The sequence below is a fragment of the Agelaius tricolor genome, unplaced genomic scaffold (genome assembly GCF_023055355.1).
Source record: "Agelaius tricolor isolate 1412-34295 unplaced genomic scaffold, bAgeTri1.0.p SCAF_12, whole genome shotgun sequence".
NCBI lineage: Eukaryota > Metazoa > Chordata > Aves > Passeriformes > Icteridae > Agelaius > Agelaius tricolor.
Genome location: NW_027269272.1, coordinates 17,298,722 through 17,321,705, shown reverse-complemented (window position 1 = coordinate 17,321,705; position 22,984 = coordinate 17,298,722). Strand labels below are relative to the sequence as shown.

Here is a 22,984-nt window from a genome sequence, read left to right as displayed (position 1 = left end):
GATCAGCAGGGCACTCTGTGAAGGTGGTCTGGATTGTGGTTAGGGATGCAATCTCTTCTTTTTCAAATGAGTTAACACCATATATTCTGCATTTGGCACAATTTATGTTAGAAGGTATCCCAAATAATGACAACCACAGATGCCAACTGCAAACCAGGAGATCTTTTACTGTAACAGACATGTCAGGACACCTTCTCTGAATATTTTGGGTTAGCATCCTTGCACAAGAGCCTCTACTAATTGCACACACCATGATTATCCACTCCAGACATGTTTGGCATTCGGTTACTCTAGATTTAGTTTGGGAGATTTTCTTCATGGGGTGAACAAAGTTTCCTGAAGATGCCAACACAAAGATTTTGGTTTTTAAAGGATTGCCAGTTTTGTCGGGTTTTTTTTCTTTTGATAATTATTGACCACGCTCTTGCTGCTTTCATTTCTGCTTTCCCATAATTCAGTATACAAAAAATTCCATGTGTCCGTTTACAGTGCAATGAACATGTCAAACAAAGTGAGCATTCAGTATCAATATGACCAGCTTAAATAGTTTTTCTGAAGAGAGTTATCTTTGCATGGTTTTGAGGTACAAAAAAGGAGGTTGAGTTTCTTCAGATTAGTACTTCATTGTCTTTCAAAGAAAAAACCAGCCTCACAAGATTTAAAGTCTTAATCGCAACTTCAGCTGTTTCTCAGACACTCCTGAGTTTCATATGCATGAATAAATCCAATCAGAACTACCAGCATGCTCAGTGTCCAAGAAAAACTTCTTTTATAACCTGAAAACATGAAGCCCAAATATCACATAAGTATCTCACTCTGCTTAGATACCAAAACAATAAAAGGAAGAACCCTGCCATGATGTGAAACTAAGGCCGCCCTCCAAGAGACCAAATTACTCTTAGAAAGAAAAGCAGCAGCAGCAGCTCAACAGCTGTGTGAAAGCTGCCTCCCATGACAAGATGCAGAAAAATTGCAAAGCCTCTTGGACCAACATAATTCAAATTGGAAACCGTTCTCTTCAAAAAGCCAGATTTTTTACACATGGTCTTATTCCTTATTTCTCCCCACCCTTTCCCTTCAGCTCCAACTCTTTACCCAAATCCATCATATACATAAAAATGAAATGTTCAGTCACTTTCTAAGGCAAATTCCTGGTCTGGGTTAGGGGTTTTTTTTGGTCTGTACCTGTAGCTGCTCTGTGCTGCAGGACACAGGCTAGCACTCAAAATAATTTGCTCTACACTTTTTTTCCTCTTCTCCTATGTCCATGAAAATACAAGACATTTTCTTCCACTCCCTGTAAAGGTGCCTGATGTATCACACCATCTGGTTAAGGCTCCATCTCCACACTCTGCAAGAGTCTTGTCTTTAACTGCACCCACACACTATCTTTCCAAACAATACATGTATATATACATATATACAAATCTAAATATGTGTATGTACACCAATTTTACAGCAGTTAATTTCAACATCTGCAACAAAGCTGTAATCAGAAAATTGCCATCAGTTTTGGCTTTCCCTCCAAAAAGAAACATCTCTATATCTTGAGCTCCAGGCTCTCAACTGTTGGGTGAACTTACGCACTTCCAAGAAAATCTGTGCACTTTTTCCTCGGCACAGCTGACACTTCAGATTACTAATGCAATTAAAATGGCACTGAATGACAACAGAACACAATCACTTGCAAAGTCTCAGCTGTCCCTGGGGTGCATCTACTCTACTGGCCACAATGGCCTCAAGATTTCCCCGTGCTCCAGGGAGCACGGGGCTTTTTCTCTGCAAGTATCTCCAGCAGTGCTCCCTATCCTCCTCTGACAAGAGATCTGCAGTACTTCCATCTGCTCTGAAGTGTCTCCTACAAGCACAGCACAGCTCCAGTCACTGTCACTCATGCTCAGCAGCACCATCATTCACACTGACACCTCAAACCACACCACCCTGCACAGGGAACACACGAGATGCAAGGCAGAGATTTCAATTCTTGGGGTGTGTTCTCTGGGTAGCTTCAGGAAAAAAGCCCTGGGCCTTCCCCTCAACTCTCCATGCAACAACGAGATGAGCAGACAGAGCACAAGTGCAGCAAGAAACATGCAGGGACTTCTGGTGTCAGAAGGTGAACAGCTGTTGCATTGAACTCCATGAAGCCATGGCCAAGCCATAGCTGAAGTGAAAGGGGTATAATGCCCTCATCAACAGCAGAAAAGAAAGGGTGATTTTTCACAGCTGCAGCTCTTGCAGCATCTGGCAATGATGGGAAGTGCTGCAGAACACCAAGGCAAGGCTGCAACCTCTCCATTATGGTAAATCATGTTATACAAAGGATAAGCTTCCCAAAGCATCTGTCTTAACGGACTGTGCCTACATAAACCAGAGTCATCTTCATCCAGGTGTTGATTCTGCTGATTCTGGTATTCATCTCCACAAAGGGCAGAAAAGTAGAAAGATAGTTGAGATAACCACCTCTGTTAGCCCTCCTTAATGTATGCATTCCTGCACACAGAACAGGCACAAGGCAACAGCTGGACACCAGAGGGGCGATTAGGGGTAAAGCCTCACATCCAAATAATTCATGAGAGTAGCTGAACTTCTCTTTTAACCTTGCATTTTGTAAATGCAGAGAATATATTTAAAAGCTTACACTTACCACACCTACAAGGACACCTGGCAGAGGAAGGATCAAAGTTCCTTTCACTTACACATTTCCTTCCTGATGTACCAGAGAGCTGCTCTGTACTTCTTTCTCTACTTAATGCTAGTGTATTCTCTGCAACCCCAACCTTTTCCCAACCCTGTAACACCAACCTTCTCTAACAAAGCTCCAAAACATTGCCCAAAATCAACAATATAAAATAAACAACACCATGAATTTCAAGGCTTTCCCAAGCCCCAAAACAATAGCACTGTCAGCAGCAGGGAGAACAACATAATCAGTGTTTCACTGTCTCAGGGCAGGCTCTGCCTTCTCATCCCCACACCAACAAAACATTTCAATATAAAACTCTCTCATTAACAGCAACACTTTGACCAAGTCAGTTCCAGATAAAAAGCTTTGGCTGTGCCAGCTGTGAGGTCACCCTCCCAACTGGAAGGCCCTGAAATTGCAAGAGTCCTTTTCTGTCAAAGTAAGGAAAGAAGAGAGAAGAGGTGCAAGGCAGTCCCATGTGGCAGAAGCACATCCCAAGCCAACCAAGATTCAGCCCGTGCCAAAGCGGGCACATGAAAAGGAATCACGCATATTATTTCTGGAATGACTTTTCAAATTAGCTCATGCAGCAGATCGAAAATGGAGAGCATATTTGTTTAGGGAAGATTAACTTAAATCAGTGGAAAATCTATAAAACCTCTGCAGCCATAAACCAAGGGTTTCTGATTACGCTATCTGGTGGTCCTCAAACCTGACTTCAGCTGGCCTCTGTGGGACCCTGCAGTATCCCCAACTTCAGCACAAGCAAAGCGTTTCTTTGAGGTATGAGAAAGTGGGATTTGGTTGGGAATATCTGGTACCACAGAAAATCCGGATTGTGTTCATTTATTCCAACTCATTCACCTCTGAGTGACCTTCTGTGCACAGCATAACTCCTATCTTAATGCACCTTTACTTATGAACTTTAAAGCATTATAAAATTACACTTACTGGAGATGGAATGAAGGCTTCATGGTACTTCTTAGGATTTATTCTCAAGGGTCCCTTAAAAAAAAAGGAAAGAAGGAGAAAGATTATGCCTGAATCTTATTAATTTTATTTAACACCAGTTAAATTAGAGAGCTGTGGGTAATATATCTACAGTGAAACATGAGAGATACATCTAAATTTCCATTATACATTTCAAGTCTTGACAACTTAGCATCCAAGCAATTTCAAGCCAAAAGGCAGTTTCATGATAGGCTTAAGCTGATCTACTGCAGTCTGTCATCAAAGAGATGTTGAATCATTAGTTGTTGCTGCTACTGGGTGAACTGAGGATCCAAGCTCTCCTGTTCCTTTCACACATTTTCTGCTGAGCATCCACCAGCTTCGTTAACAACTGGATAATAGAAACAATTTGGCTTGCTCTGTTTTGGAAAAGGAGAATGTTGGGTTTGCTTATTTTGGAGGACGCAAGGAAAGAGGAAAAGAAAAGCTGAGCTTGCATGGCAGCAGGTATCATTCTTATGGGGCTCTGGCTGCTTAGGCTGTTCCTGCAAACAGACAGCAGCAGTAACTGTGATAATAAAGTACATTTCCAGAAAAGAATTAAAGGATTTTCCAAAAATAAACATTTAAAGTCTACAGGATTAAATTCTGTTTAAACATACTTAAAGGCAAACTATCTTAAATACATTTGAAAATTCCATGGTCTATCTATTTCTGCATTGTTATCTGCCAACTTAAAGGCCAAGTCACCTGCAACAAATTCATATCAACCTTCCAAAGTAAACCAACCAGTTTTGCTGCTTGCACTCATGTCCATCCAAGAGAAAGGCAGAGCCAACCAAAGCCTTATAGGCTACACATTTGCATCCCAAAAGTATCCTGGAAACTGGAATTCAGGTGACTCCAGTTCAAACTGACAGCATTTGAATCTTATGGGAATACAACTTAGGTATCTGCCTTCCAACAGGCTTCTGCTCTGGGAAGAAACTTTAGAAATTTCTCCACTTGTGTATTTGAAGTAATGTTAGCCAATTTATTATATGAACAGATTCCATCTGTTTGCACTTCTGTGTTAAGCAATCATAGGAGCATCTCACAGGAATTGCTTCTTTAAAACTTTACTGCAGCAAATAATTTTTTATGTATTCTGGGAAACACTCAGACAATAAGGAAATGGAGCTGATTACATGTGAAAGTTTTGCTGCCTTGAAGAATTCACAGGTTTACAAAGATTTTCCATTGCACTTATTTGCTAAAGTTCACCAGCAAATACAGAATACCAGATTACCAGCAGCATGTATTCCATACTCTTTAGATACTATTTGAGTACTTTGCTGCACTAATTTTACGTCTCACATAACTTGAACTAACAAGGACACTTGTCCCCGTGGCAAGTATAACCCAGGACAACAGCATGGAAACAAAGATGACCCACTGAGAGAAACCCTGGGGTATTTTATCCTTAAGCAAAGTGAGAGCTGACTTGCTGTCATCAGTTTCTATTAGCACTGGTACCCATTGATGGAAAACTCTCAATGGTTGTCCCACGCTTATTTCCCAGAATCAGTCATCAGAAGCTGCTACAGAGAAAGGAAACAGTGGAAAGGGATTGCTGCTCTGTTTGACAATGACTCAATTCCCATATGTGGCTCTACCTACCAGCACTAAGCAGATGAGGGGATATCCTGTTTTCCTCTGCACAGTCCCCCTGAACAGTGTGGGACAGCTGTCAATCAGTCAGGTGTAAATGCCAATCATGCACATGAAAAATCAGGGTTTGTGTCCATGGCCCAGAAGGTACCAGAGCAGCAATGTGACCATGGATGCCCAGCTCCAGCAAACACACAGAGGAGCCTGCTGTTACCACATTTATTGTGCAGACTGTTTATCTGCATTTTATATGCACTACCTAATTATGATCAGCATTAGAATTCTTACGTCAAGTAATATTAAAAAATTTGAGCTCTTCCTTTAAGCAAGAAACTCACAAAATTTATCTTAGAAAGCAGATGGGCCCTATTATCTGTGCCCATGAAAATCCTATTTACAATGTTGTACATTTCACGCTGTGATATCATATCTGGAACCAGTCACTCTTCCCATCTGCAATGAACAACTGTTCTCATATGTGTATTAGGGGGTGAGGATCTGGCTGCAGAGTCTCATGATGTCACACTAATGTTGTATTATTTTACAATAGCTTGCAAATAATAGCTGCTATATTTATCAGTGTTTTTCTGTCATTAGGGCTTTTGTTATGAAAGGGAAGAACAAGGTCTGCAGGAAGGTTTCTAAAACATTTTCTGATGATTCAAGGCAGCTTCACAAGCTCTTGCCAATAAAGTTTCTAACCTTACTGAACTTTCCCAGTGAGACACAAAAGGGTCACAATTTCTCAAGCTGCTTTGCTAAATGCAGGGCAGGCAGTACTCAGACTAAACTTCAAACATCCCAAACCAAGCAGTTTATAACAATTATTGTAACACATATGCCCAGGTTCATTTGTATGTACAAAACACCAAAAAGAGGTCAGGGTTCACAAGTATCTGATTGCCACCAAGGCTTCCTTCGAAAAAACAATCCATGCAAACCAGGGAAACCCCAGCTTTCACATCCACAAAATAACAGATTTCCAAGGAAAAACACCCTTTTAACAGCAAAGCAGGCTCTGCATCTCAGTTTGCTCCACCTGACCCCAGCAGCCCTGCAGGGAGGGTCTGGGAGACGCTGGAGGCGTGGAGCAGACATGAGTTTCTGGCTGATGCTTCAGAGGATGATTGGAGTCCTTTGGGTCCATGCTCTTTCATACACAGCCTGATTTCATCTGTTGTGTATAACCATCAGCGAGCGCTCACAGGAGGACGCAGGAGTTGTTCAATCTTGTTTGCCTTCAGGCTATCCGCTGTGATTCCAGCCAACCTGATACCCCTGGGCTTTGCTCCCTGCAGTCTGAAGGGCAGGGAAGAGGGAATTCTGTGTACTCATAAGCACCTGAGCTCAGACCCCTTTTCTTGCAGAAGGACACTTCCGGACACGTCACATGACAAAATGAATCCAGGAATCTGCAGGTCACACTTCTGCTACATATCAAAACATGACTTATGTCACATACAGCACCAGAAGCCATTAAGATCAATATTATTGACAGACGTCAGCACCCATAAAGATAACCTTTCACTCTTCCTGATCTAGGGCTGCCTAATCACAGCACTTGTGCCATCTGAGCAATCTTCAGGTCTGTCAGGAGTTTCTGTGGGTTGGACTTTCAGGAATACTTCATTGCACAGCTGCATTGCCAAGGTCCAAGAATCTCAGTGTTATGGTAGGCTCTTTTCTCCCTAACAGAGCTCTCAAATTCTCATCCAAGTATTTCCAGGATGCTCCAGGAGACAGCCCATGTTCAGAGAGTCATGCTGCCTGGGAGTACTCCAGTTTCCTCAGGACCATCAGATTCAGACCAATAGGTTTGTCCTCCCATTCCACAGGCTCCTGTGGAGCCTTTTTGCAGGTCACCATGCTAGAACATAATGCCCTCCTTTTGGGGACTAACACAACAGACCCATGTTCATCCTGTCTCTTGCCATTGTAGCAAAAACCACCGAATATTCATCCATTCACTAAAGTTGCTCTCAGGATCTGACCTGTCCTGGTTGAGGCTGCAGTGATGAATGGTCTTGATGAAATCATAAGGATGAATGAACTGAAGATGAGAAATACTGAGCTGGAAGGCCCATGATCTAACACTCAGCTCTGAATTATTAAATCTCACTTCTACAGACTCCATTGTTTCCCTGAGATGTGGAACTGGATGAAAGGAAAACAGACAGAGCCTAAGAAAGCACATATGACTCTTCCAGTTACGCAGCACATGACCTGGAGTAGACACACACATTTACAAGAATTAGGGATTCTTTTGCCAGGGATCATGCAATCACAGGTCCGTGGGGACTCAGCATTTCAGTGGGATTCTCAGGTAGTAATCACAGCTTGATGTGCCTCATCTGCAGCTGCACTTGACCTCATAGGCAGTCTACACACATCGCACGTAACACTATCAGGCTGTGTTACCAAAAATGGTGCCAAAAACACCCCTGAAGGTAAGGCAGAAGCTTTAGTTGATGCCATATGCTAGTGCAGCCATGAGAGAAGTCACAGCCTAAGGCTCCCACTTCCTCCCTCACCATTTGCTTCCCATTGCAGACATCTGTGATGGTCTTTAAAAATGCACTGGCCTAAAGTCCAAGTAGCCCCTGACCATGCTGATCATCAGCAGGGATATGATTTCCTCAAAGCTAAGAGTGCATGAGATTGGTCTTCAGGATGGAATCAGGCAGACTTTTATGTAAAATCCTCATCACATCTCCAGATATTACGCCATGTTAATGATATACAAGAATTATTATAAAATTATAACAAAAAATCAGACAAAAATTGAGGTAATGTCATTTGAGACTCCAGTCTATTGATGAAAGTTAAGTATCACAACTTCACCAGTACTACAACACTACTTAAATGGCAATGGACCTGTGTGTGTTTGGGTAAACAAAGCCTCAGTGTGGATGTCATGCCTTCATCAACTTCCACCTGCCTCTTTTCTCCAGCCAGTCTGATCTCACTGGGATGCCAGGTGTGTCCTGAAGAACATTACACCATGTTGAGGACTACTATGAACATGGTGCAAGGACGTTTTCTTCTCCATCTCAGCCCCCGCCAACCTCTACGTAAATCTTCTCTATCCAGCAGATAGGACAGCAGGTCCACCCCCACATTCTTTAGAAAAGAATTGCTTCCTACTGATGGCTGCAGTTTTGCTGCTCCAAAAAGAAGCACAAACACTTTTGTGAGAAATTTCAGCAAGAGGTATCTTGCTAAGAGCATTTGTTTTTGCTTACACTAACACAGACAGAGGCTGCTGCCAGCAACTGCTGTTGTTTTGAGCATCATTTGTAAAAAGAAGTGTCTAATGACCATCGTGGCCAGGAGACTCTTCAACAAGAAATCTGCAATTTATCTCTAGAGTGGATCAGGAATTTTACAGAACATGCAATCAAACAAAGAACTACTTCAGGGAAATGTAGGAGATTCCATCCCACTTGTAGAACACCCTGAGAAAGGGAAAATATCTTCCTCTGGCATCTACAAGTGCTACATCAATTCCCTGTCATCAACTGCTGCTGATTTCCAACAACTGCCTGTGGTTTTCACACTTATCACAAGAGCATGGACAGTGTACATATCAGGCACCTGAATTAGCTCTCCCCTTTTCAGTCCTGCTGAAACATCTTCCTTTGATGCGTAGGCTTCAAATATACTCTTCTTCCTCCCTCGAGTGGGTTTATTCAGATTCTTTCTGTCACCTGATGCTGGGACAGTAGCAAAGGATCCTCCTGCAAACAAAAATTCGTAAGTGTTACCTTGCCCATCAAACATGTCTGTGTATCTCAACAGAATCTGTATAGAAGTTTTATGTTCAAAGTTGAACTTCTGAGAACAGTTTGCCTAGAAATACTGGCACCCGACTTCAAAACACCGAAAAGCCTGGAATAATCATATTTTACAAATAATCAACAATCTTTTACAGCTCATTTTAAAGTCAATAGCATTCATCCCAGCCCATCTTTTAAAGCACAGGCTTCAAGGCAGCTTATTCCTGAAGTGTGTACACACACTGCTTTAATACCTCTGGGAGTTCCCAGTTGTCTGGGATTTATTCTGCTGTCTGAATTGTTCATTGTTTCTGTCTGCGATTCAGAGAGTTGCCTCTTCCTATCGAAGTTCTGGGGAGTTCTTGCAGATTCAGAGTTGTTTCTGGTCCTTGCAAACCCTCTTTTTTCTGCACCTGAAATCAAATACAGGTTTGAAATAACAAGGAAGGGAAGAGGAACCCCAGTGCCAGCTTGTGGTCCTGGTGAAGCTCACGGTCTCTAGTTCTTCAGTACAAGTTACAACCATGAGTCACAGCCTTTATCCAAGAGAAACAATGTCTTCATTAGTTCATTTGCAATCTGTTGGCTCTTTGGGCCTCATAACACAGCACTAACTTATTTTAGCATAAATAAAACGCTGGAAATTACGATGCTAAAGTTGGATACAACCCTTCCAAAATCCTGGGAAATTCATTAGAGCATATAAAATGTGAAATTGTTAAACTGTTTCCAAAGTCTCCACCCCATTAAGCCCCCAAGTAGTGAGAAAATACAACCTCCCTATAACTTAATTAAGCAGGTCAGGAATCAAGGAGGCAGAAAAAAATTAACAACCCACAGCAGAGTTATTAACTTTGGAGCTACCAGAGGCAGCGCGGTACACAAGGACACCAGAAAGAAGTGCCAACGATCCAAATGTCCAGCCTGCTCAGAATAGTCCACAATCATATGAAAATGTTCTGCAGAGACTCACCCCTTACTTCCCTGCCATCACCTCAGCCCCTTCCCTACAGCCAGGAGAGCAAGCAGCAGCTTCCAAAGCGTATGCCAACGCTGTTCCACGGATCAGCACATTGGAATGCAACCCAGCGCCGCGCAGCTGCCCTCTTGGCCCTCCACCTGGATACTGAACATGTCATCACAGCTTTGCCTTCCAGCCCCTCCTGGCTACGCTCCCTGGGTCCAAGCTTGTACCTGCAAGTCAGAAAATGTGCAACGCCAACTTATTTGCTACAGTGCTATCCAAGTTACAAGGCAAACTTTTTACCTATGGTATCCTTCTCAAATGAAATAGCAGATTGCTTCACAGCAGCGAGAAAAAAATGTTTTAAAGGCTGTACTTAAGCAGAGATCTTTAAAAAATATGGTGCAACAAGAGAAAACTGCTACTTTGCCCAATCACCGAGAAAAAGTAATTTTCATATATATAACAAGAGGCAAATCAGCAGGAGGGAGGGATCCTCCTATTGCAGGAGGGAAGACACCAAGACAGGCAGAGGGACAACTGAAGGTGCCAGCTTAGACCAGTCTGGGAAGAGATTACATACCACAGCAGTGTCTGCAAAGGGGAAGCTGAAACAAAGGGGAGGCTTCTGTTTTCAGTCACAATAACACAACATAGTTGGGCCTTTTTCTACACAATCAAGCTTTTCACACTCTGAGGGTGCTTCCAGGGCAAAGTCTGTTTGAGGAGGTTGCAGCTGTAACATGGCAAATTTAGCACAGCAGCAAATTCAGTTTTCAGATGAGGTGACTGAGGCAACGCAACCTGTATGGCTCACATAATGAGATGGAACTAAAATTAACTGATTTGCAACTGCCTAATGAACTGATTTACAAATGTCCTAAGGGTCAAGTTAAGTTTAAAAACAGAAACCAAGAGTAAAAGTACAGACTAGAGAATTGGCAACACAATTTGCTCCTGGATATGTTTTCAGAGACATTTTGAAGGAATCTGACTTAAACTGCAACAGGCAGGGTTTTAGGCTGCTCACAGAGAGGTCATGCAATCTGCTTCGTTGGAGGTTCTTAAAAATAGGTGAGACAGACGTCTGCCAGAGTTGGTCTAAGAAGAGTAGTTTTTTCCTTGAGGTAGTGAAATGGATTACACGAGCTCATAAGGTCCCCTAAAGCCCTCGTTTCTATGACAGCAAGTCACAGAAAATACTACTATGAATTAAAGAGCCTGGGATAAAAAGGAGGCTAAAGCTAAATCTTAACATATAATTAAGAAGAAGCTGAAAAAAAATAAGAGAGCATAAAACTGAAATGCAGAGGGGGAAAGCAAAAAAATATCTCATGAATTGGGCAGCAAGCTAAGAGCCAGAATTAGGCACTGCAGAGAAAAGTTGTCCAGCACTTGGCTTGTCCAATGGTTCAAAAAATTTGGGGCCCCTACAGTCAAAAATAATGTACAGCAACAGCAAAGGGTTGAGAAGCATCTTTGTGTGATAAAAGGTAGACATGCAGAAAGGCATCTGCACATTTTCAGCACTTTAACCTTGGGCATGCTCTGTGGTGGGATTTTTCATTTGCTCAAACTCAAAAACAAAACTCAAACACAAAATTCACTCAAAACTACAGACTCTGCTTGAACATGGCTGGCCTGCATGGCAGTTTACACACAGCCATTGTGGATAGTATTTGACCCCCTTGGCCATGACATTTATGGCTAAACAAAGCCACCCCTGTTACAAAGCCACAGGCAACTGTCACAATTAGCATTCAACTGGAACACATCAAATTCTGCATGACTGTAATCTCTTGTATTTCTTCTTTTAAAAGAAAGAGACCTAACTACAGGTCACCATCTGTTTCAACTAGAGTCAGTATTTGTTTCTGCCATGCACCTGTCCCCTAAAACTGGAAGTTAAAAATACCTCTTAAGATGGGCTTTCCCGCTGCCCCCACTGCCCAGCATCAATATTCTGATGCATAAACAGACATCATCCCACAAAGCAAACTGTAACTTGACTACTCTACAGCATAGGATATATTGTGACTATTCTTTCTGAAAAATCTATCACAAACATGGTTAAACCCTATTCCAGTACCACATGTGTCAGTCTTACTTTTTCCTTGATGTCACAGTTGACTGATTTGTACGACAGAACAAAATCTCTCATGGCAGGACATCACACAAAGTAGTAACGCATTCTAGGCATTAAAATAACCAAATACTAAATAAATTTTTAAGCAATGACTACAAGAAAAAAATTTAAATCATTTCAGTGGAAGGAAGACCAAAGTGCAGAGCTGAGGTTGGCTGATCTATCCTAACAGGAGACTTGAAGCAACCACAGAGCACCAAACACATCTGCTGTGCAGAACCACTCAGGCCTGAACACAGAGCAATTCTAGTGCACAACATGTAAATATTCACAACATGCAGCAAATGCAACATGTTTGGGTGTTTATCTGGCTGCAGACATGATGTAGAGATGCTCCCTGTGGGTGCAGCCAACACTTGCCTAGGATTTCGAGATATTCTGCCATTTTCATGGGATATGACAAAGGACTAATAATTTGAGGAAAGGTGGTTGACTTGAAGTCCTCTGGAGGGAGATTTGGGTTGAAAAAAATCACAACATCTGCACCAGGCATGGAGGCTCCCTACAAGGGTGACAGGGGGACACCTAAATAGGACCAGCAGTGCCACCCAGGGAGCAGGGAAACCCTTCAAACTAGCCAAAGGGAAGCACCTGTGGGAAGCAGAAACACACAACTCCCACCTCCACAGCAGTGAGGGCATTCATGGGCTTTCAGGACAGTTCACAATCAGTCATTCACATTTATTCTCATCATGGACACCAGGAAAAGAAGCTGAAAGGACGCAGGGGCTGGTTGAGCTCTGCTGGAAGGACAGCACCGGAGCTTCATCTGAAATCCAAACCACTTCACTTCATCTCCATCACACAATGACATCACACAATGACACATTTTTTAGACACAGGTCTTTTAAAGACACAGGTCTTTAAACCTAAGTACCTATTAATCTTTTCTTATTTGGGGTGAAAAAATGCATGCAGGCAGCTTCCCAGAATAATAGATCTGGCTTACAGTAAGAGAGGAGGCGAGATGTTTTAAATCAGCTTATTTGGACATAATTTATACAAAATCACTCTAGAGTTTAGCTTTTGAAAAGTACTGCATTTAATTAAATTTACATCTATTAGTCAGTTGATCAACTAGATGGTCAACTAAATCAACTAAAATGCTCAACTAAACATGAAGTAAGCAAGGCCAGAAAGTCTTTAATTTCATATTAAAATTTGCATATTGCTTTACATAAGAAAGAATCAAGACCCTCAATTTTATTTCCCAAAAATAAAACATTCTAACTGCCCTCTCACACCTGACAATCTCTTTGATTACTGCCAGCAGAGCAGGAAAGTATTGCTGAATCTTCATCAGCACATCCATGACAACTCCCATCCAGAACCCAGCAAAAACCAGTTTTACTTGAGAGATCCAAGTGAATTTCAAGATAAGGAGATCTTGGTATAGTTTCTCCCATTTCTACCAAAGGGCATCTACACTTTCACCAGACATTTTCACCTTCAAACTTCCACCTTTCCATCTATATTATTTATGTAGATACCTACAATAGTTAGGTAGCTCCCTGGGGAGGACAGGACTGTGAAAGCATCACAGCAGTGCTGGTAACACCTCTGCAGTGTCTGACTCCCCCAGACACTACCTCAGCATGTAATGGTTCCTTTTATATTAAAAAAAAAAAAAAGGAATTTATGTTGAAAGCATTGGACAGAACAATATTGTTACAAACTTTTCCAATACAAAATACTTGCATCTGCTATTTACTTTTATCAGGCCATGACTGGACACCAACACGTACACTAACTCTGCTATTGCTAAAAGGATTTTCCGTTGCTTCCCAGCATTAGATCATGGTCTAGATATGGCAAGGAATCTTTGGAAAACCCTGTTTTCCAGTTAGCATAAGCATGAGAAGAAACAGAAGCATACCCCCAGAACTGGTAACATGCAATAGTACAATTTGTTATCAGTTAATGAGACACTCTTAACACAAAGTTCCTAAATATTTGTCCATATTTCTACAATGTTCCATTTCATTGCTGACTCATTTCAATGACTTCAACCAATTTCCTTCAAAACTTCCTAGTAATTCTTCAAGACAACCCAGCTGTGCACTTAGTAAGACATGATAAGGACACACCCATGATTTTGAAGACATGGCAGCTACCAAAAGAAGGATCACCCAACACTGCCCTAGCCCCAAAAGCAGAAATTAACCAACCAAAGACAACAAGAACTACCCTGATACCAGCCTGTGGTTAGTCCCACACTCCCATTTAAGTCAGATTAGGTTAAACACAGCAAGAAAGTTAAATAAAGCATGTTCCTGCCCATCCTTACTAGAGAATTAATGAATTAAGTGTCCAACCAAAAGACAGCCCAAGGCATCACCTCACAGATCTGTCAATTCAAGTTGGCCCTTGACTCCTGGCAGAGCTGACAAAGCAAATTTTAGAAACCATCAAATTTGGTGTTTTAGCAAATGAATACTCTCCAAGAGCTGCCAGGAAGTTCTATCTGCAACTTTATGAGGCACTATGGATGCTGATGTGTAACAGGGTGTATTAATAGTCTCAATACCAAAGTTCAGCCAACACAAACTCTGCCTTGTTTCGGAAAGACATCTGGGACATTAAAAAATCCACAACCTACATGGCCTCTGAACAACTCATCTCAGGTACTTTTGTGAATCTGTCTCTGCACAGCTTTGTTGAGCTGGGGGGACACAGCTCCTGGCTGGGAACTCTGGACAGGCACAGGCTTACTGTTGGCACTGCTGCACCAGGCAACTGCCCCTTTCATTCTCCAAAGGCAAATAAACTCTGCCAGCAGAAGGTGCTTTGCCAGTACAAACTGCATTAACATCAGGGTGGTTTTGCTAGGATCCCTGTGTCTGCTCCTTTCATATACTTAAGCAGGCAATTTCAAAGCTATTTGATATTTTCTGCAGCTCAAAGAAGCCTCTAGAATAATTCCCTCTCAAAATTTGAAAGCCAAAATGTGTTTGTTAGATTGTTTTGAATTTCTAATGCACCAGTGACATCCAGTAGATGCCATATTATAGAAGTGATGAAGTCAAAAATCTCCAAGCACTTAAATGACTACTACAATATCCGGGATCAAATTACCACACACAAGCAAAAACAACAGGCAAGACCAACAAACACCATTGAAGTGATCTCAAATGTGAGTTATGTCAACAAAAACACTGGTCACAGGCAGGCCAGAAGTAACAAGCTATTTATGTTTTGCAAAATATTTTGCGGATTTAAGAGATTAAATGGTAACAGCCAAATCCTTTTTTGTTCTATTTAGTTTTAAAAGGAAAAACACAAAGACAGCTGTTGGTGTAGTTGCTCAGGGAAGGAGTTCTGTACCAGCAATTAAAAAGACACTGCTTGGAATCAATCTCTGTGCTAGAGCCCCAATAATACACATACAGGACCAAACCCCATCCACCATACTCACTGAAAACACAGCTCTGCTTCAACCTATGTTAGGAACAGTCGAGCTTCCACATTTCTCTAAACATGAAGTAAAAGAGTTCAGATTTCTTAGACAGCCTTGGAACAGAACCACCTGCATGTATTTTACAGTATCTTGAAGCCAAGAGCTTAAATAAAGTAGATGGCTCAAGATTAAAGACAAAGCAGTAAGACAAATGAGGATGTCATGGGAAAGAATTCATTAGGGATGTAGGAGTGGAAAGGCAAGACTTGGTGATATCAGTTCAGTGATGTTTCATTGCAACAGAGACCTGCAGGAGATAAACATGGTAGGCAATATTTCAGATGCTCAATCTGGAGTCCAAGAGAAAATCTGAGAGTGCATTCTCCTTATCAAAAGCAACTAAAAGAAGATCCTTCTTCTCTCATGAAATGTAAATTCAAAGAATCTTAAACTGGAGGTTCTGCAGCACATTCCTCTGCTTGGTCCAAGCCAGACCATGATCAGCTGCAGCTTGATCATGATTAAAGCTAAGAGTTCCTACAATGTTGCTCTTAGTCCTCCTCAAAAGTAGCCAAGGAAGTGAACAATTTGAAATTCTCTTAGTAATTGAAAAGGAGGGAAAACTTCCAGGAATGGAAATATCTTGGTGGAACTGGAAAAGAATGGTAATATAACAGCACTGTAGGGATTTAGGCAGATGGCAGATTGCATAATTAAGTTTAAAGTTAATTAAACAGTCATTCAAAGAAGAGAGACAATGCAAACCTACATTTACATGCACGGGCTCAGCCAAAATGCAAATTCTATGCAAATGTCCTGAACTGAGTGGATGCTGTCTTGAAATCCAGCTGTCAGAAGTAGCTCCCAGGCCCCCCAGCCTCACTAATTGACCCATTATGATAGGCCACCAGGGTCCAGCCATGGCATAAATCTAAATGTAACTTTCCACCATGAAGACAAATCAAAATAAAATGAGAAGACATTCTGTTAAGTGAAGGCCTGTCCACACAGTTCTAAAATGAGTTCAGCAGTAATTCAAAGGACTGGAAAAGCCCAACTGGTTACCAGCAACTCTCTACAACATAACACAGCTCTGCCTGAGCCAGGCAGCAGGATGTCTACAGGCATGGCTGGGTTTATGCACCAGTACACTGTGAGCCATGGCTGCAGCCATCCAGGAGCCAACCCAAAGAACTCTCTCACCCTGCCTCTTGGGAGAAGGTGATTCTACAAACAGCTCTGGCTGAAAGCCTGCCAGAATCTGCACAGAAGAGTTGAACGTCCAACAAAAAAAAAAAAGAACAAAGGGAATTCTTACCACATGGGGAACAAGTTGGCCACAGACAGGCAGCCTATCCCCCAGCCAGTGACTCCAGGTGGGGAAACACAGGCTGTCATGGTTTGTCAGGGAGTTCCTAGGGCCATGAGCTGCCTTTGGAAGTGACTGTGCCACTGCAGCTGATCATTAAAGATTCAGATATCCAACATTCTTAAAATGAAATACTGAAGAAGAAACACTCTGGCTTAGGAATGTAGGTAGCAAAAAAGTGGCACGTCCATGAATATTAAGGAAAGTCAGGAGTAGAGACAGATGCTCATTTCCAGACTCATGAAAACGAGTAGGAAGGTAGGAAGGACACACATATGGTGGAAGGCACATGCTGCCACTGCTCTTTTGCTTTAAGCTGCACATACTTATTAAAAACTCTTGTGCTGCATGTCCCCAGATTTCAATATGGAACTAGGGAAAATGTTCTTGCTGACTTTGGCTTTCAGAAAGGGCCTAGGCTTTGAAAAACTGAAATGAAGAAAAATGCACAATGGATTCTTTCTGCTGCTGAAAACAATGCTGTGGAAACTGCTCCTGATGGCCAAGATCATGTGCTCACGACACCATGCTTCCACTTCCAAAACACTTCCAAGCATCCTCATGCTTGCAGGCTTTTGACTTCAGTAACTCTGACAGTAATTGCAGTTTTATTCAATTCCTCAGCAGGGTTTGTGTTGTAGGAGTACTACAGGAGTGCAGGAGCCAAGGATACCATTCCAGGCTCTGAACGAAGGGCTGGTGACGAAACCCATTTAGTAGCAATAGACTAAAAGTTTATCAAAATAGTTCCTGTGCTCCAGCTGCGTGCAGCAGCACAGTGGTGTTGTCAGGGAGGGGGTACATCTCTTCTGGTTTTCAGGACTCTCTGTGAACCTGCTCCACCCTGCTCCTGACCTCCTCACTACCTACTCCGCCTGATGACTGCACTCCTCCAGGCTTCCACTCCTGCCTTGGGATGTGGGTCAGGGCTGCTTCCACCCCCCTCATCCTTCCATCTTCCCTAAACATATTCCACAATGTCTTTTGCTCTTTGTTTTATCCAGCAACTGTGCTGTGAAAAGGCTTCTTCAAGACTTCAAGGAAAACACTTTAAAAACATAATATTGTGGAAGTTCTGGCTTTGATTTTTCTGGGCTTCAGTAGTTTGAGAGAAGCAAGTTGCTCAAAGATCAGAAGCAGCTAAGAGGCTTTGAAAAGCAAAATACCTGACAGGAGGTGCTAACATACTAGAAGACATTAACAGCTGAAGAAATCAAAGAAATGCCTTCAGATTCCTACATATCCTGAGGTAACCCAAGGTGCTGCTGAATGTGTTCTTCTGCTGATGAACCATTCCCCATACTATCCATTCAGTGCAGTAAGAACATAAATCACAGTCCCTAGCAGTGTGGGGGAAAATGCCTAAAAACATACAAACTGAACAAAACCACATTTTGGCCGCTGGCTTTTATTTGCAGAGAGCCTGGAATATTCTCCAAGGCAGGACATGCCCCATACATACATCTGTGGGCTGCAGCTGCTAGTGTTGACATTTTCCTTCAGCACCCTGGAATTTTTATTCTTTTTTTTTGTCACAGAAGACATTATTTTATGCAATAGATCACAACATTTTGTTTTCCACCCTGCTCCAGCCAAGTCTCAATTCTCTGTAGCTTGGCTTTCCCCACAAGAGGGAGTTCGGGACATGCAGCTCACAGCATTTCATGGTGCCAGTGAGCAGGGGATTGGGCTGGGAGGGCAAAGATGGGCAACAGCATTTGGGACAGGAGAGGTAGGAGCAGAGTTGGAGAGGAAGGCAGCAGAGAAAGTCCACAGCAGCCACAGGCTAGAGCAGAACCCCAAGAGCCACTGAATTCAGCTGCAAAGAACCTGGCCAGCCTACCTGGATATGCAGGGTGAAGGAGACACTTGGACATTACCTGAATAACAGGCCAGACCTGACTGGGGTGCATGGCCTGACTGACCTCATGGATAGCAGAGGACAGAGGGCTTTTACAAATTAATTCCTGTTTGAATGACAGCATTTTTCAGGGGTGGAAATTGTTATCAGGGCTTCTAAACATGCTGGTGACAGTCCACATAGCACAAGCCTTGGTAAAACTGTTCCAATGGTCATTCACCCTCACTGCTAAATTGTGCTGTATTTCAAGCCTGGATTTGTTTAGCCTCAAATGCATTATATCATAATCTGCTCAACTGAGTAGCCTATTATTGAACATCTGTTCCCCATGTAGGCAATTTACTGAAAACTCCCCTCCCCCAAGCATCTCTGTGATAACTAAAGCAGGGTTCCTCCAATCACTCACTCACGATCCCAGCGTTTTCATCTTCCCTACGGCTGTCCTCTGAGCATTCATCAATTCATCACCATCCGCCTCAAACTGAGGGCATCACCACAGGATACAACACTGCAGAAGCTGCTGCTGCCGTGCCAAAGTCACGCAGAGTCCATACTCCATCTTCCAATTCCCATGCTCATACATTACCCTTTTGGCCACATTTCACAGGAGGAGGATGTTCAGCTGATTAATCCATCAAGAGCTCAGAACTTTTTTCCAAGCTGTTGCTTCCCACACCAGGTTCCTCACATTGCTATCACGGCTCTGTGCTGGCAATCCAATAAATGGATTTTGTTTTGCCTGCTCCCAGTCCACCAAGTGATCCAGATGGCTGCCAGTAACTACCCCCATTATTCAAAACTCTGCAAGTCATCAAAAAAACCCCTTTTCAATCCTACTTATATATTTTCTTCCTGATGACTGACATACATATTAAACAGCACAGGGTCAGGACATGACACTGCAAGAACCAGACACACCTGTTGGTAACAATTCTAAATTTACTGTTGCATTTAATTAGTTAGACTAAACAGGTTTTAAACCATTGCAGATGCACTGTGATTTAATTAAGTTCACACACTAACATCCATATTCACACCTTTGGCATCGAAACCCTAATCTCATAAGAAACTGACACTGAAGAGCTCAACAAGACCTTTGTTAAATAAAATGATGACAAGTCACACAAAAGAAAATATTTAAAATGAATTAAAAATCAATTCAATTCTTCTACGAGCCTATTATATCCCTAGGACCAACACACCACACTGACAGGCATAGTTACCTGCACTACATAATGGGGGTTAGTGAGTAGAAAAAATAAGTTAAACAAAATAGCAGGTTAACAGCAAGAAGTATTTCCACTGAGGAACATTTTCACCTAAGCACTAGTAGGCGAAGGAAGCTCCTTCATTCACAGAGGAGAGCTCTCACAGAGGTGAGAGCTTTGCTGCCAAATGCAAGGGCTCCTGCTGCAGCATGGTGTGCTCAGGGCTCTGGTAAAGGGCATGGAAGACAGTTATTAGATCACATATAAAAAACACTGTCCCTGCAAGGGCAAGATCTCATCTCCCCAAGAGAGGATACATCAGATATTAACTCACATACTATAGCTGATGTTTGCCAAAAACATTAGTTGCACAAGATTCAGGAATGCAACATTTTTTCTATGAAAAGCAAGAGAAATTTATGTTTGCAATGACGTTGCTAAACCATTAGAGAAAGGAGCATTCTACTTTTCATGTATTTTTCATATTTTTCATTTCTCAGACGGGGCCATACAGTAAATCCAGTTTTCCCTTCTCTCCCATATCTCGTTACTATGATTAACGTCACCTAAGGAACGTTACATTGAACCTGGCAAGATTAGCTACATTTTAAAGATTTCCACAGCAACCAACATTCTCCATTTATTGAGCTGATTCCATGGCCTTTAGTAGATTGCTGGCTCATGTTTACTGGTGCCAGATAGGGAGATAACAGCATTCTTGAGAACTGAAATTCACCACACAAGAATTGGACCACTAAAAAGTATCATTATCCCGAATTAGCATTACAAGAAAGGAAAAGCAGAAGCCGTGGTTCTTCCTCCAAAGTTCCTCCAGAGAAACAAAGGCAAACACACAATTATACTGCAGCATACCATGGGAAGACAAAATACCTGAGATTTTGCCATCTTATTAAGGCTGATATTCTTGAGCAGCTGTGCCCATCAAACACACGGGAAAGCCAGTCCAGGATATTTCCTTTACCTATCCCGAACCTTTTAAATGTCAGGATTGCAGCCACAAGCACAACACCACCATCCAACAGCAACAATTGTTTTTAAAGCTCTGATGCTAAACACCAGCCTGCTTGCCAGCACCACTCCTCCGTGGAAGCTGCCCAAGTTGGTTAAGTACCACAGGCTGGGCAAATAAATGCCAAGTGTCAGACAGATGATAAATCAGAAAGGGCTGTGGAAATCTTCCACTGTTTCATGTTGTTACCCAGGAATTGTCTGCTTCTGCTAAGGGGGCATGTTGACCCTAACAGATGGGCAAGATACCTCCATCACATCATAAACCTATGAAGTTTTTAGTCAGAGGAGCTTCAGGAGGATACCTAGGGAAACTGACAGTGTGCTCCCCAAGGAAGATGTCTGCAGATACAGACTGACACCATATATCCAGCCCAGCAAAATCTGAACCTATTTCAGAGCAATCAGCCTTGACCAGCATCCCGCTCCACCCAAGTTTCAACATCAACAAAGCCACCTCATTCCCAGGTACTCCAGCTCCCAAGATCCTCTGAAATCTAGCATGGCTGGGAGATGGTATTCCACATTTGGAGGACAGTCCTTTCCTGAAGATATCTGATTTCTAGGCTTTCCAGCAGACCTGGGAATGTGCCATCAAACAGCAATTCTCCCTCAAAAAACAGGCTAGCAAGTGCATGTCCTCAAAATGCAACTGAAATCTTGCTGTTCCAAATAAAACACAGCACTTGTTCTAAACTACTTATTGACAAAGCAAAGCATCACAAATATTGAAGTTCCACATAGCAGCCATGCAAATCTCAACTCCCAGCATGTGACAGACAGATGCTGCAGAAGGAGTCAGCACTTCTGTCCTCAAGACAAAGGAGGTTTTAAGCCCTTTTATGACAACAATTTCAGTCAGCCTGAAAGAAGATTTTGATTACTAACTATGGATTGAAATGGATAAACCTTAAGAGCCTTTGATCAAAGTCAGAAAACAACCCAAGGGACTTGATAATTTTCTGTTAGGAAACTTTAAACCAAATTTTAGCCAAAGAATCTAGAGCATTGGAGATTTAAGGGAAAATACCAGGAGGAAAATTGTATTAGATTAAAAATGCTAAGCATCACAATTTAAAGTGATATTTTAGGATTATTTTCTGGTTTACTGGGTTTTGTTTGGGAAGAAACCTGAGAGCAGAAGGTTTTACAGTGATTCTCCTTGCAGAGGTTAAAACTGCACAGAAGGGAGCAACTGTGGGATTCCTCTACCTGCAGCTTTGCTCTCCCAAATCCAAGAGTGCTGATGCCACAGAGGGAATCCAACCTGCACTCTCCTGACTATGTCATGTTTCACACAAGAGACAACAAAGTTCTGTTCACACTCAGCTCTCTCAACTGCAAAGCCTCCAAGAGTTAGGAAAAGCAGTTTCTATATGGAACTCCAGACAGGAACACATCAGCAGAACTGAGCTCCAGGGCTCAGAGATACCTGCTTGGGGCTCCATAAACCACTCTGCTTTCGTCTAAGGCCACAGCAATCACTCTGCCACTGAAAGGACATTCACAGGGACCAGTCCCTTGCTGCCTACAGCCTACCCCAGGACACTCAAAGGGTTTTCACTGATCTCTATATCTGCCTTCACTTATTAGCTCTGTCAGTTTTAGGGTCATTGCAAACCCACCATGGCTAAGCCTGAGCTGAGGAGCTGTTAAGAAGAGGACAATGAAATGAAATGGTATAAAGAGAGATGCTTGCCTTTGAGATTAGCTCAAAGAGCCTTTTGGAAAGCCTACAAGAGTCTGAAGAGAGCTAATTTGCGAGGAAATGTCACTCCTGAAAAGATGATACGCCTCGCTCTCATGGCAGAAGCAATTCTTGCCATCACAGCTTCACAAGCCTTGATTTAAACTGATCAAACCAGACACCTGCCTATGCAAAATAATATGACTTATATCAGCATCAAGAGAGAAATACAAGCTTTGAAGTGAGCAAATATTAATCTG

General features: G+C 42.3%; 1 protein-coding gene across 3 annotated transcripts in view; it reads right to left on the bottom strand.

The window, feature by feature from the left end:
- The window catches only part of DIS3L2 (DIS3 like 3'-5' exoribonuclease 2), a 180,275-nt gene that overhangs the window by 152,361 nt on the left and 4,930 nt on the right, over positions 1-22,984 (bottom strand). For 2 of the 3 annotated variants that reach the window (XM_071437863.1, XM_071437864.1), the window contains exons 3-5: positions 9,318-9,476; positions 8,882-9,024; positions 3,638-3,691 (exon numbers count right to left, since the gene is read on the bottom strand). In XM_071437863.1, coding sequence (XP_071293964.1) covers positions 3,638-3,691; positions 8,882-9,024; positions 9,318-9,476 — 356 coding nt within the window. Of the gene's footprint in view, positions 1-3,637; positions 3,692-8,881; positions 9,025-9,317; positions 9,477-10,036; positions 10,258-22,984 lie in introns of all 3 variants that reach the window. The other variant, XM_071437865.1, reaches the window with a different exon arrangement.